The sequence below is a fragment of the Bufo bufo genome, chromosome 4 (genome assembly GCF_905171765.1).
Source record: "Bufo bufo chromosome 4, aBufBuf1.1, whole genome shotgun sequence".
In the NCBI taxonomy this organism is placed as follows: domain Eukaryota; kingdom Metazoa; phylum Chordata; class Amphibia; order Anura; family Bufonidae; genus Bufo; species Bufo bufo.
In genome coordinates, this window is record NC_053392.1 from 228,740,151 (window position 1) to 228,754,699 (window position 14,549).

The window sequence follows — 14,549 nt, forward strand, 5'->3', positions numbered from 1 at the left end:
TTGCTAAGATGACAGTCTATTCACTGTATTATTTTCCCTTATAACATGGTTATAAGGGAAAATAATAGCATTCTTTAATACAGAATGCTTAGTAGAAGGTCAATTAAGGGTTAAAAAAAATAAAATAATTAACTCGCCTCCTCCTCTTGATAGCGTAGTTGCCGGTCTCTTCTTACTTCTTTAATCATGAGCTGCCGGCTAAAGGACCTGTGGTGACGTCACATCACATGGTCCAATCACATGGTCCATCAACGTGGTGATGGATCATGTGATTGAACCATGTGATGAGCTCAGTGACGTCACCATAGGTCCTTTGACAGGTCCTGAAGAAAGAACAGGAGACCGGCAGCTACGCGATCAATTGGAGGAGGTGAGTTATTTTTTATTTATTTTTTTAACCCTCAATTGACCTTGTACTAAGCATTCTGTATTAAAGAATGCTATTATTTTCCCTTACAACCATGTTATAAGGGAAAATAATTACATCTACACACCACCTAACCCAAACCTGTACTTCAGTGAAGAAGTTCGGGTCTGGGTACCACATTCAGTTTTTTATCACGCGCGTGCAAAACGCATTGCACCCGCGCGATAAAAACTGAACAACTGAACACAATCGCAGTGACTGAAATTGCGTACCTACTCGCGCGGGTTTGCCGCAATGCACCCGGGACGCATCCTGAACAAATCCGTCACTCCCGTGTGAACCCAGCCTCATGCAGCAGGGTACAATGCCGGAAGAAGAACAGCTAATGTAGCTTACTGTATGGCCTGTAGCTGCTAGAGACCCACAAGGAGACACTCCTATTGTGGAGGAGGATGAGCAGCTACTGGACAAAGAATCAGAAGTGGATGATGATGATGATGAGGACGGTGACATGGCCCATGACACCCAATCGTCTGTGGGGGGCGGAGTTGGAAAGAAAAGGCTTCTTGGGCATGCTGACTAGAATGGCGACCTGCATGATTGCTTGCTTATGCTCTGACAGGCTTATCATTGACATCAAGGATTATGATGATTACTGGATAATCATGCTTTTAGACCCTGGTAATCAAAGTTAAATGGGGGAATGTTTTTCTCCCTCTGAAAGGGAGGACAAATTATGTTATTAACAAGAAACACTGTGTTCACTGCACATTTTGGAAAGATGAAAAAAAATGATGTCAATGTGTCTGAAAGGGAGTCCCCTCTCTGCCCTCCACTGAGGTCACCCGCCTCCCACTGCCACAAGCAGCAGAAGCTGCAGCAGCATTAGCAGCATCAGCAGGCAGTTCAGTCACCTCCACATGATGGAGCAGTTTTTTTTTTTTACATGACACACCAGGCTGAGGCAAATTGGCAAGGGGAAACCTCCTGCCTCAATGCCCAGGTTCAGGCCTATCTAGACTCTGTCTTGTCTCCAGTGCATACTCTGTTCTCTGACCACATGGACTTGTGGGCAGGCAGACTACAACAGTGGCCAGAACTAGTCCAGTATGATCTGTCTTCTTTCTTGCCCAGCCTCCAGTGTCACCTTGGAAGGAGTTCTCAGCATCGCAGTGTTGACACCCAAACAGACCAAGTTGTCCTCCGCTCCGCCAGTGTCCAAAATATAAAATTGTCAGAATGAACCAAGCCTGGATTTGGGAGGACTTTCACACTCCTCTGGCTGAGGCCAATGAATACGTCTGTCCTTGCTGACAGTGCCCCATCACTGTTGCTGTCTGCCTGCCTGCCCGCCTACTATCATGTTCGGTACAGCTGCTGCTGCCTCCATCATGCCACTGGCACCATCATGCCACTGCTGCTGCGTGCCTGCTACCATGTACCATATGGCTGCTGCCACCACCTCTGCAGCTCCTCACTGCAAATCTCCCACTGCTGCCACCATTATTAAAGCAATGCATTCATTACTATTACTATTACTACTACTACTACCACCACCATGAACAGCTTTAGACAGCAGATCTACTGCCTTATATGTTCCATGCTATGCTGCCTCTGCTGCCATCATTATTGTGGCTATTTGCTTATAATACCCTATTCTTTTCACATCCACATTGTACTGCTACTGAACTCAGTTAAAAGGGAGAATTTTTCTAGGCTCATGCTTGTGCGTGTCATATGAGCAGGCATTCTTACCCCATCAAGGCTTAATTTGTGGACTCCTGGTCCCAACAAGTCACTGTTGTGTTCAAGAGCTTAGGGAGGGGAAAGCTTGGAGAGAAAAAGCAAAAATTTGTAAGAAAAAATTAAAATAAAATAAAACCTTAACCAAACTTTTTTTTTACAAATTTGGTGACTTGTAACTGAACCAAATCTTACCAGGTTAGATCATTTCTAAATCTGAGCTTTCAAAAAAGACCAGAATCACATCAGGAGATATACACTGCTCAAAAAAATAAAAAGAACACAAAAATAACACATCCTAGATCTGAGTTAATTAAATATTCTTCTGAAATCACACAAAAATAAAAAATGGAAATCAAAATTTTCAACCCATGGAGGTCTGGATTTGGAGTCACACTCAAAATTAAAGTGGAAAAACACACTACAGGCTGATCCCACTTTGATGTAATGTCCGTAAAACAAGTCAAAATGAGGCTCAGTAGTGTGTGTGGCCTCCACGTGCCTGTATGACCTCCCTACAACGCCTGTGCATGCTCCTGATGAGGTGGGGGACAGTCTCCTGAGGGATCTCCTCCCAGACCTGGACTAAAGCATCTGCCAACTCCTTGACAGTCTGTGGTGCAACGTGACGTTGGTGGATAGAGTGAGACATGATGTCCCAGATGTGCTCAATTGGATTCAGGTCTGGGGAACGGGCGGGCCAGTCCATAGCATTAATGTCTTCGTCTTGCAGGAACTGCTGACACACTCCAGCCACATGAGGTCTAGCATTGTCTTGCATTAGGAGGAACCCAGGGCCAACCGCACCAGCATATGGTCTCACAAGGGGTCTGAGGATCTCATCTCGGTACCTAATGGCAGTCAGGCTACCTCTGGCGAGCACATGGAGGGCTGTGCGGCCCTCCAAAGAAATGCCACCCCACACCATTACTGACCCAATGCCAAACCGGTCATGCTGGAGGATGTTGCAGGCAGCAGAACGTTCTCCACGGCATCTCCAGACTCTGTCACGTCTGTCACATGTGCTCAGTGTGAACCTGCTTTCATCTGTGAAGTGCACAGGGCGCTAATGGCGAATTTGCCAAACGTCCTGCATGGTGTTAGGCTGTAAGCACAACCCCCAACTGTGGACGTTGGGCCCTCATATCACCCTCATGGAGTCTGTTTCTGACCGTTTGAGCAGACACATGCACATTTGTGGCCTGCTGGAGGTCATTTTGCAGGGCTCTGGCAGTGCTCCTTCTGTTCCTCCTTGCACAAAGGCAGAGGTAGCGGTCCTGTTGCTGCGTTGTTGCCCTCCTACGGCCTCCTCCACGTCTCCTGATGTACTGGCATGTCTCCTGGTAGCGCCTCCATGCTCTGGACACTATGCTGACAGACACAGCAAACCTTCTTGCCACAGCTCGCATTGATGTGCCATCCTGGATAAGATGCACTACCTGAGCCACTTGTGTGGGTTGTAGACTCCATCTCATGCTACCACTAGAGTGAAAGCACCGCCAGCATTCAAAAGTGACCAAAACATCAGCCAGGAAGCATAGGAACTGAGAAGTGGTCTGTGGTCACCACCTGCAGAACCACTCCTTTATTGGGGGTGTCTTGCTAATTGCCTATAATTTCCACCTGTTGTCTATCCCATTTGCACAACAGCATGTGAAATTGATTGTCACTCAGTGTTGCTTCCTAAGTGGACAGTTTGATTTCACAGAAGTGTGATTGACTTGGAGTTACATTGTGTTGTTTAAGTGTTCCCTTTATTTTTTTGAGCAGTGTAGTTGTTAGTAACAGAGTCAGGATTAAAAGCAGTAAAACCTGCTTTTACTTTCACCTTCAGTTGCATTCACTGCCAAACCAATTTGTAACAGTGAAATCTTCGAGATATTTCTGTGATTTTGGTCTTACATGAGTGCCAGCTTTCAAACAAGACCCATATGTCTAGCTTCTACCAATCCAAAGATATATGAGCAGGTAAAGCAGTCCTCCCTCTTCAATCTAGAGGGGCAGTTGGGGAGCCGACAGCTTGAAAGAGGAAAGAAAAAAATATATACAAAAATATATACGTATAAGTAATATTGCTATTATCATATATGTACTGGTAGAGTTATAATGTTAATTATACCAGTGAACACCATAAATAAAAACATTTCTAAATTATTTTGTGGAATTTATGTTTCCCCTAAAAGTAATAAAAGTTATTTAATACACTATGGCAGGGATCATCAACTTCCAGCACTCCAGCTGTTCTGAAACTACAACTCCCAGAATCCTCCTTTCACTTATATGGGAGTTACTAGAACGTCCAAGTATGTGTGCAGGCTGGGAGCTGTAGTTTCACAGCAGCTGGAGCGCTGGATTGTATATTTTTTAGGAACCATTTTAGGGTACTTATAGAGGGTCATGTATCACTGGTAAAAAGTAGAACTGACTTAGTTGCCCGTAGCAACCAATCAGATTCCTCCTTTCATTTTGGACGGTTCCTTTGGAAAATGAAAGGAGGAATCTGGTTGCTATGAGCAGCTAAGCCAGTTCTACTTTATACCAGTTTAATAAATGACCCCCTATAAGTACCCTAAATTGGTTCCTAAAAAATATACGAATAATCCCACGAAATCAAGAAAAATTGTTAGAATAAAGAATAAAAAAATGATGACTGCTGGAACATGGGAGCTGGATGGGGTAATTGTTGCTGGTCCTTAACCACTTAAGGACCACAGGTTTATACCCCCCTAAAGACCAGGCCCTTTTTTACAAATCGGCACTACACTACTTTCACCGTTTATTGCTCGGTCATGCAACTTACCACCCAAATGAATTTTACCTCCTTTTCTTCTCACTAATAGAGCTTTCATTTGGTGGTATTTCATTGCTGCTGACATTTTTACTTTTTTTGTTATTAATCGAAATTTAACGATTTTTTTGCAAAAAAATGACATTTTTCACTTTCAGTTGTAAAATTTTGCAAAAAAAACGAGATCCATATAGAAATTTTGCTCTAAATTTATAGTTCTACATGTCTTTGATAAAAAAAAAATGTTTGGGTAAAAAAAAAAAATGGTTTGGGTAAAAGTTATAGCGTTTACAAACTATGGTACAAAAATGTGAATTTCCGCTTTTTGAAGCAGCTCTGACTTTCTGAGCACCTGTCATGTTTCCTGAGGTTCTACAATGGCCAGACAGTACAAACACCCCACAAATGACCCCATTTCGGAAAGTACACACCCTAAGGTATTCGCTGATGGGCATAGTGAGTTCATAGAACTTTTTATTTTTTGTCACAAGTTAGCGGAAAATGATGATTTTTTTTTTTTTTTTTTTTTTTCTTACAAAGTCTCATATTCCACTAACTTGTGACAAAAAATAAAAACTTCTATGAACTCACTATGCCCATCACGAAATACCTTGGGGTCTCTTCTTTCCAAAATGGGGTCACTTGTGGGGTAGTTATACTGCCCTGGCATTCTAGGGGCCCAAATGTGTGGTAAGGAGTTTGAAATCAAATTCTGTAAAAAATGACCTGTGAAATCCGAAAGGTGCTCTTTGGAATATGGGCCCCTTTGCCCACCTAGGCTGCAAAAAAGTGTCACACATCTGGTATCTCTGTATTCAGGAGAAGTTGAGGAATGTGTTTTGGGGTGTCTTTTTACATATACCCATGCTGGGTGGGATAAATATCTTGGTCAAATGCCAACTTTGTATAAAAAAATGGGAAAAGTTGTCTTTTGCCAAGATATTTCTCTCACCCAGCATGGGTATATGTAAAATGACACCCCAAAACACATTCCCCACCTTCTCCTGAGTACGGCAATACCAGATGTGTGACACTTTTTTGCAGCCTAGGTGGGCAAAGGGGCCCATATTCCAAAGAGCACCTTTCGGATTTCACAGGTCATTTGTTACAGAATTTGATTTCAAACTCCTTACCACACATTCGGGCCCCTAGAATGCCAGGGCAGTATAACTACCCCACAAGTGACCCCATTTTGGAAAGAAGACACCCCAAGGTATTCCGTGAGGGGCATGGCAAGTTCCTAGAATTTTTTATTTTTTGTCACAAGTTAGTGGAAAATGATGATTTTTTTTTTTTTTTTTTTTTTCATACAAAGTCTCATATTCCACTAACTTGTGACAAAAAATAAAAACTTCCATGAACTCACTATGCCCATCAGCGAATACCTTGGGGTCTCTTCTTTCCAAAATGGGGTCACTTGTGGGGTAGTTATACTGCCCTGGCATTCTAGGGGCCCGAATGTGTGGTAAGGAGTTTGAAATCAAATTCTGCAAAAAATGACCAGTGAAATCCGAAAGGTGCTCTTTGGAATATGGGCCCCTTTGCCCACCTAGGCTGCAAAAACGTGTCACACATCTGGTATCTCTGTATTCAGGAGAAGTTGAGGAATGTGTTTTGGGGTGTCTTTTTACATATACCCATGCTGGGTGAGATAAATATCTTGGTCAAATGCCAACTTTGTATAAAAAAAATGGGAAAAGTTGTCTTTTGCCAAGATATTTCTCTCACCCAGCATGGGTATATGTAAAATGACACCCCAAAACACATTCCCCACCTTCTCCTGAGTACGGGGATACCAGATGTGTGACACGTTTTTGCAGCCTAGGTGGGCAAAGGGGCCCATATTCCAAAGAGCACCTTTCGGATTTCACAGGTCATTTTTTACAGAATTTGATTTCAAACTCCTTACCACACATTTGGGCCCCTAGAATGCCAGGGCAGTATAACTACCCCACAAGTGACCCCATTTTGGAAAGAAGAGACCCCAAGGTATTCGCTGATGGGCATAGTGAGTTCATGGAAGTTTTTATTTTTTGTCACAAGTTAGTGGAATATGAGACTTTGTATGAAAAAAAAAAAAAAAAAAAAAATCATCATTTTCCACTAACTTGTGACAAAAAATAAAAAATTCTAGGAACTCGCCATGCCCCTCACGGAATACCTTGGGGTGTCTTCTTTCCAAAATGGGGTCACTTGTTGGGTAGTTATACTGCCCTGGCATTTTCCAGGGGCACTAATGTGTGGTAAGTAGGTAAATGACCTGTGAAATCCTAAAGGTGCTCTTTGGAATGTGGGCCCCTTTGCCCACCTAGGCTGCAAAAAAGTGTCACACATGTGGTATCGCCGTATTCAGGAGAAGTTGGGGAATGTGTTTTGGGGTGTCATTTTACATATACCCATGCTGGGTGAGAGAAATATCTTGGCAAAAGACAACTTTTCCCATTTTTTTATACAAAGTTGGCATTTGACCAAGATATTTCTCTCACCCAGCATGGGTATATGTAAAATGACACCCCAAAACACATTCCCCAACTTCTCCTGAGTACGGCGATACCAGATGTGTGACACTTTTTTGCAGCCTAGATGCGCAAAGGTGCCCAAATTCCTTTTAGGAGGGCATTTTTAGACATTTGGATACCAGACTTCTTCTCACGCTTTGGGGCCCCTAGAATGCCAGGGCAGTATAAATACCCCACATGTGACCCCATTTTGGAAAGAAGACACCCCAAGGTATTCAATGAGGGGCATGGCGAGTTCATAGAAATTTTTTTTTTTTGGCACAAGTTAGCGGAAATTGATATTTTTAATTTTTTTCTCACAAAGTCTCCCGTTCCGCTAACTTGGGACAAAAATTTCAATCTTTCATGGACTCAATATGCCCCTCACGGAATACCTGGGGGTGTCTTCTTTCCGAAATGGGGTCACATGTGGGGTATTTATACTGCCCTGGCATTCTAGGGGCCCTAAAGCGTGAGAAGAAGTCTGGAATATAAATGTCTAAAAAATTTTACGCATTTGGTTTCCGTGAGGGGTATGGTGAGTTCATGTGAGATTTTATTTTTTGACACAAGTTAGTGGAATATGAGACTTTGTAAGAAAAAAATAATAATAATTCCGCTAACTTGGGCCAAAAAAATGTCTGAATGGAGCCTTACAGGGGGGTGATCAATGACAGGGGGGTGATCAATGACAGGGGGGTGATCAATGACAGGGGGGTGATCAATGACAGGGGGGGTGATCAATGACAGGGGGGTGATCAGGGAGTCTATATGGGGTGATCACCACAGTCATTGATCACGCCCCTGTAAGGCTTCATTCAGACGTCCGGATGCGTTTTGCGGATCCGATCCATCTATCAGTGCATCCGTAAAAATCATGCGGACGTCTGAATGGAGCTTTACAGGGGGGTAATCAATGACAGGGGGGTAATCAATGACAGGGGGGGTGATCAGGGAGTCTATATGGGGTGATCACCACAGTCATTGATCACGCCCCTGTAAGGCTTCATTCAGACGTCCGGATGCGTTTTGCGGATCCGATCCATCTATCAGTGCATCCGTAAAAATCATGCGGACATCTGAATGGAGCTTTACAGGGGGGTAATCACCACAGTCATTGATCATGCCCCTGTAAGGCTTCATTCAGACGTCCGGATGCGTTTTGCGGATCCGATCCATCTATCAGTGCATCCGTAAAAATCATGCGGACATCTGAATGGAGCTTTACAGGGGGGTGATCAGGGAGTCTATATGGGGTGATCACCACAGTCATTGATCATGCCCCTGTAAGGCTTCATTCAGACGTCCGGATGCGTTTTGCGGATCGGATCCATCTATCAGTGCATCCGTAAAAATCATGCGGACATCTGAATGGAGCTTTACAGGGGGGTGATCAGGGAGTCTATATGGGGTGATCACCACAGTCATTGATCACGCCCCTGTAAGGCTTCATTCAGACGTCCGGATGCGTTTTGCGGATCCGATCCATCTATCAGTGCATCCGTAAAAATCATGCGGACGTCTGAATGGAGCTTTACAGGGGGGTAATCAATGACAGGGGGGTAATCAATGACAGGGGGGGTGATCAGGGAGTCTATATGGGGTGATCACCACAGTCATTGATCACGCCCCTGTAAGGCTTCATTCAGACGTCCGGATGCGTTTTGCGGATCCGATCCATCTATCAGTGCATCCGTAAAAATCATGCGGACATCTGAATGGAGCTTTACAGGGGGGTAATCACCACAGTCATTGATCATGCCCCTGTAAGGCTTCATTCAGACGTCCGGATGCGTTTTGCGGATCCGATCCATCTATCAGTGCATCCGTAAAAATCATGCGGACATCTGAATGGAGCTTTACAGGGGGGTGATCAGGGAGTCTATATGGGGTGATCACCACAGTCATTGATCATGCCCCTGTAAGGCTTCATTCAGACGTCCGGATGCGTTTTGCGGATCGGATCCATCTATCAGTGCATCCGTAAAAATCATGCGGACATCTGAATGGAGCTTTACAGGGGGGTGATCAGGGAGTCTATATGGGGTGATCACCACAGTCATTGATCATGCCCCTGTAAGGCTTCATTCAGACGTCCGGATGCGTTTTGCGGATCGGATCCATCTATCAGTGCATCCGTAAAAATCATGCGGACGTCTGAATGGAGCTTTACAGGGGGGTGATCAATGACAGGGGTGTAATCAATGACAGGGGGGTGATCAGGGAGTCTATATGGGGTGATCACCACAGTCATTGATCACGCCCCTGTAAGGCTTCATTCAGACGTCCGGATGCGTTTTGCGGATCCGATCCATCTATCAGTGGATCCGTAAAAATCATGCGGACGTCTGAATGGAGCTTTACAGGGGGGTAATCAATGACAGGGGGGTAATCAATGACAGGGGGGTAATCAGGGAGTCTATATGGGGTGATCAGGGGCTAATAAGGGGTTAATAAGTGACGGGGGGGGGGGTGTAGTGTAGTGTAGTGGTGCTTGGTGCTACTTTACTGAGCTACCTGTGTCCTCTGGTGGTCGATCCAAACAAAGGGGACCACCAGAGGACCAGGTAGCAGGTATATTAGACGCTGTTATCAAAACAGCGTCTAATATACCTGTTAGGGGTTAAAAAAAAACACATCTCCAGCCTGCCAGCGAACGATCGCCGCTGGCAGGCTGGAGATCAACTCTCTTACCTTCCGTTCCTGTGAGCGCGCGCGCCTGTGTGCGCGCGTTCACAGGAAATCTCGGCTCACGCGAGATGACGCCTATTGGCGTTAGTGTGACCTGGGAGCGCCGCAGAAATGACGCCTTTCGGCGTTAGCGTGGCGGGAAGTGGTTAAAGGGAACCTGTCACCGGATGTTTTGGTATAGAGCTGAGGACATGGGTTGCTATATGGCCACTAGCACATCCGCAATACCCAGTCCCCATAGCTCTGTGTGCTTTTATTGTGTAAAAAAAACAACGATTTGATACATATGCAATTTAACATAAAAGAGTCATATCTTACTTGTGTGACCAGAGAAGAGTCATATTTTCAAGCTCTGACTCATCTCAGGTTAATTTGCATATGTATCAAATCGTTTTTTTCCACAATAAAAGCACACAGAGCTATGGGGACTGCGTATTGTGGATGTGCTAGCGGCCATCTAGCAGCCCATGTCCTCAGCTCTATACACAAAATCCAGGTGACAGGTTCCCTTTAACGCTAAAATTAGTTATGTCACTAAGCTGTTAAAAATACAATTGTGTCCCCAGAGTTGTGCGCAATATTACTTCAGAAATATGTTAAAAATCTACAATAAAAAAGGTTTTCTAATTATAATGTGACAGTTGGAGGTTAACCCACCCACACAAATTTTGCTTTTAATGTACAAAATTGAAAACTTAGGCCTTGATTTATTGAACTTTTTTTGTCTTTATTTTGGAATAACTTATTATCTCAGCTGCACTCCAATCCAGTCCTGCTGTAGCTATGGGAGGTGAAAATAAGCCAGCTTGTGATAGTTTTACCTGTGTTTAATTTCTAAATTGTTATGTGCCACTTTCATAAATTTGACGCACAGTTACCTTTACATAAATAGACACATTTGCAGACAAACTTCAAATTGTCCACTGTTGATAAATCAAAAAATAATCTATATTTAAAGGGAACCTGTCAGAAAAGTAATGCTGACCAATCCATAGGCAGAATGAAATCCTGACAGGCTGTCTTGAAAAAAGCTGTTTTACTCTGAAATGATCCAGCATTTCAGAAAAAACATAGTTTTAAAACAAGATGGAAAAAAGACGTAGAGTAATTGTGGTGGCCCCCTACCAGCTTCTTCCCACCCATCTCAGCTTAACTGACAGATCTCTCCCTTATTGCATATGGGGAGAGACTTGCCAATCTAGCCAAATCAAGAAAGGAAAGGCCGAGAGAAGCTGCTTCCGGACTCTTCTGCCTGTTCATTGCTTGTTTTTAAACTGTTTCCTCTGAAATGTCACAATGTTACAGAGTAAAACCAGGGAGCCTAATGGGATTGTGTGCTGCCCATGTTTGCAATTTGCAATCAGTGTAATGTCCATCATATATTTTTAGTTTTCAGGATATAATATTTTTCAAGCCATCTAATAATCTATGTTGGTGCCCAATACTTCAAGCAATGACAAGTTGTCACTCACTTATCACATTGGATGGGGAGTTACAGGGAGATCCATTGGACTTAAAGATGTTTGGTGGAACAGGTTGGGTAAGTTACATAATAAAGGCATAGAAACATAGAATGTGTCGGCAGATAAGAACCATTTGGCCCATCTAGTCTGCCCAAAATATCTGAATCCTATTAATAGCCCTTGGCCCTATCTTATATGAAGGATAGCCTTATGCCTATCCCATGCATGCTTAAAACCCTTCACTGTATTTGCAGCTACCACTTCTGCAGGAAGGCTATTCCATGCATCCACTACTCTCTCAGTAAAGTAATACTTCCTTATATTACTTTTAAACCTTTGCCCCTCTAGTAACATAGCTTGCAAGGCTGAAGAAAGACATCTGTCCATCCAGTTGAGCATGTTATCCTGCACGTTGGTCCAGAGGAAAGAAGAAAAAAAAACATGGAAGCCAATTTTCCTCATTTTAGGGGAAAAATTCCTTCCCGACTCCAATCAGGCATTCAGAATAACTCCCTGAATCAACAACATATAAAAAAAATCATATTATGTAAAACCTGAAATATTATTGCACTCCAGAAATGCATCCAGGTCCCTCTTGAATACAGATGGCCTTGCGGTTCGCCTGGCGGTCGTTTAGCGCTGAACTTTGCTAGTTTGTGGTTCGCCAAACGGGCGACCATACGGCGATGTCCACTGGCACCATATTCTTACATTGTGAAGAACTTTGACTCATGACACATCCATCAGGTGGTACAGGACAGCCAATTGAGATGTTTCAGCACATGGACACACACCCTACCTTATAAATAAACCCGATCTGGCTGCCATTTTACATTCAGTCAGTGCAGTGTAGGGAGAGGTTTCTGTGTGGAGCAGGGACAGACTGTTAGGGACACCAAACGTTAGCTAATAGGGCCACAAAAGTTCTTTCAAGGACTGGTATAGATGTGCTATCGATAGGTGTGACTTACAGGGGGATGTAATATACTTATAATATACTTTCTATCATAGAAAGTATATTATAGTGCATTTGTATTGTGCAGCAGTTGTGTGCGGTTCTGCTGCGATACTGCAACTACACAGAGTGCCAAACGCTATTGGAACAAATAATTTCTACTGGTGTGATATAACAGTTGCCCCCCTAAAAAAACTGATTGAAGCAGGGGTGTTATATACCAATAATATACTTTCTATATGGTGCATTTAGGTAGTGCAGCATTTGTTTGCGGTTTTGCTGCGATACCGCAGCTACACAGAGTAACAAACGCTATTGGAACAAATCATTTCTACAGGTGTTATATACCAGTTCCCCCCCCAAAAAAGTGATTGAGGCAGGGGTGTGATATACCTTTTCCACAAATACTGCTCTTCTATAGGAACTTTTGTCACAGGGTCATCTTGAAAATGACAGGCAGAGGAATTGACAGGCCATTCCGCAGGGGTGGTAGGGGTCGGGCAAGTGCATAGGCCGGAGCCTAAGTGGGAAGTTGCAGAAGGTGCGTGCAATTACGTCAAAAGGACACACCTCTCTATCTGGACCCTCTTCACTCTCTGCCGTGTGCACCCCCAAAGACACCACCACCACCACCACCATGGTACAAGACCTTACCGATGTGCAGCCATTCTTGGCATCGTATCAGGAAGAGGAGGTATCAACAGTCGCCACCCAGCAGTCTGATGACAGTCCCCAGATCAGCCCAAGGAGGGTGGTCCCCGCTGTTGCTGCCTACTCAGAGATCTCTAATGTCAGTGGTGATGATGATGACGTGTCAATGGACGTCATGTGGGTGCCCACAAAAGAGGAAGAGGAGGGGAGTTCAGAGGGAGAGACGGAGCAGCAGAAAGAGAGGAGAAGGACGAGAAGCAGGCAGAACTTACAGTGCACAGGAGGCAAAAAGCAGACTGCTAATGTATCTGGAATGAGCCATCCACCACGCACGGTCACATCTGGCGCTCCCAGGACCCCGGCACATGGTTCCCCCAGTGTGGCCTTTTTTTAACGTGTCCGTTGCTGAAAATTGTGTTGCCACCTGCAGCCTGTGCTGTCAAAGCATAAGTCACGGTAAGCCCAACACTCACCTAGGGACGACCGCCTTAAGAAGGCAACTGGCCCCCCATCGCCGAGCCCAGTGGGAGCAACATTGTCAGAACCCACAAAGCCACACTCCCGGCGCTGAACGTCCTGCTTATTCTCCTTCTCCTCTCTTCTACTATTTGTCCTCCACTCCACCTTCCACCGTGCAGTCGTTGCGTTCACCTGAAAAAAAAACAGGCTTTCGTGGCCCAACTGTTTGAGCGAAAAAAGATGATGACGCCGGAAAAACCTCTTGCCCAACGGCTGACCGATAGCTTGTCAGAACTGCTAGCCCGCCAACTACTGCCATTTAAACTGGTGGACTCGTAGGCCTTTAGAAAATTTGTGGCCATTGGCATACCGCAATGGAAGGTCCCCGGAAGGAAATATTTCTCCTAGAAGGGCATCACGGAGCTATATGGCCATGTTCAGCGGCAAGTGAATGTATTTCTGGCACACAGTGTCGGTGCCAAGATACATCTGACCATAGACACGTGGTCTAGGAAACACGGGCAGGGAAGGTACATAACTTTTACTGCCTAATGGGTGAACCTTCTGACGGCCGTCAAGCATGCAACCCGTGGCACCCGTGTGGATTTGTTGTTACCGCCACGGATTGCATGCAGGCCTGCCTCTTCTTCTCCTCCACCTACTCCATCCTCCGTCTCCTCCTTGGCTGACTCTTCTTTTTCCACTGCTACCGACTCTTCCGATGCACCCCCCAAGTTGACCAGAACCTATTAGACGTGCCAGGTTAGATGTTGCCATGCTGTGCTGCAGCTGTTGTGTCTGGAAGCCAAGAGCCACACTGGTCCAGCACTCCTTTCAGCTTTGCGGTCACAGGCCGATCAGTGGCTAACCCCGCTCAATTTGACAGTTGGTAAAGTGGTGTGCGACAACGGTGGCAATCTGAGCGCGCTCAAAC

The 14,549-nt window shown here is 44.7% G+C and overlaps 1 protein-coding gene across 2 annotated transcripts in view; it reads left to right on the forward strand.

Annotated features, from left to right (window-relative positions):
* LOC120997972 (probable cation-transporting ATPase 13A4) overlaps positions 1–14,549 on the forward strand; it is a 458,422-nt gene that overhangs the window by 212,956 nt on the left and 230,917 nt on the right. For both annotated transcript variants that reach the window (XM_040428359.1, XM_040428360.1), the window contains exon 14: positions 11,477–11,627. In XM_040428359.1, coding sequence (XP_040284293.1) covers positions 11,477–11,627 — 151 coding nt within the window. The remainder of the gene's footprint in view (positions 1–11,476; positions 11,628–14,549) is intronic.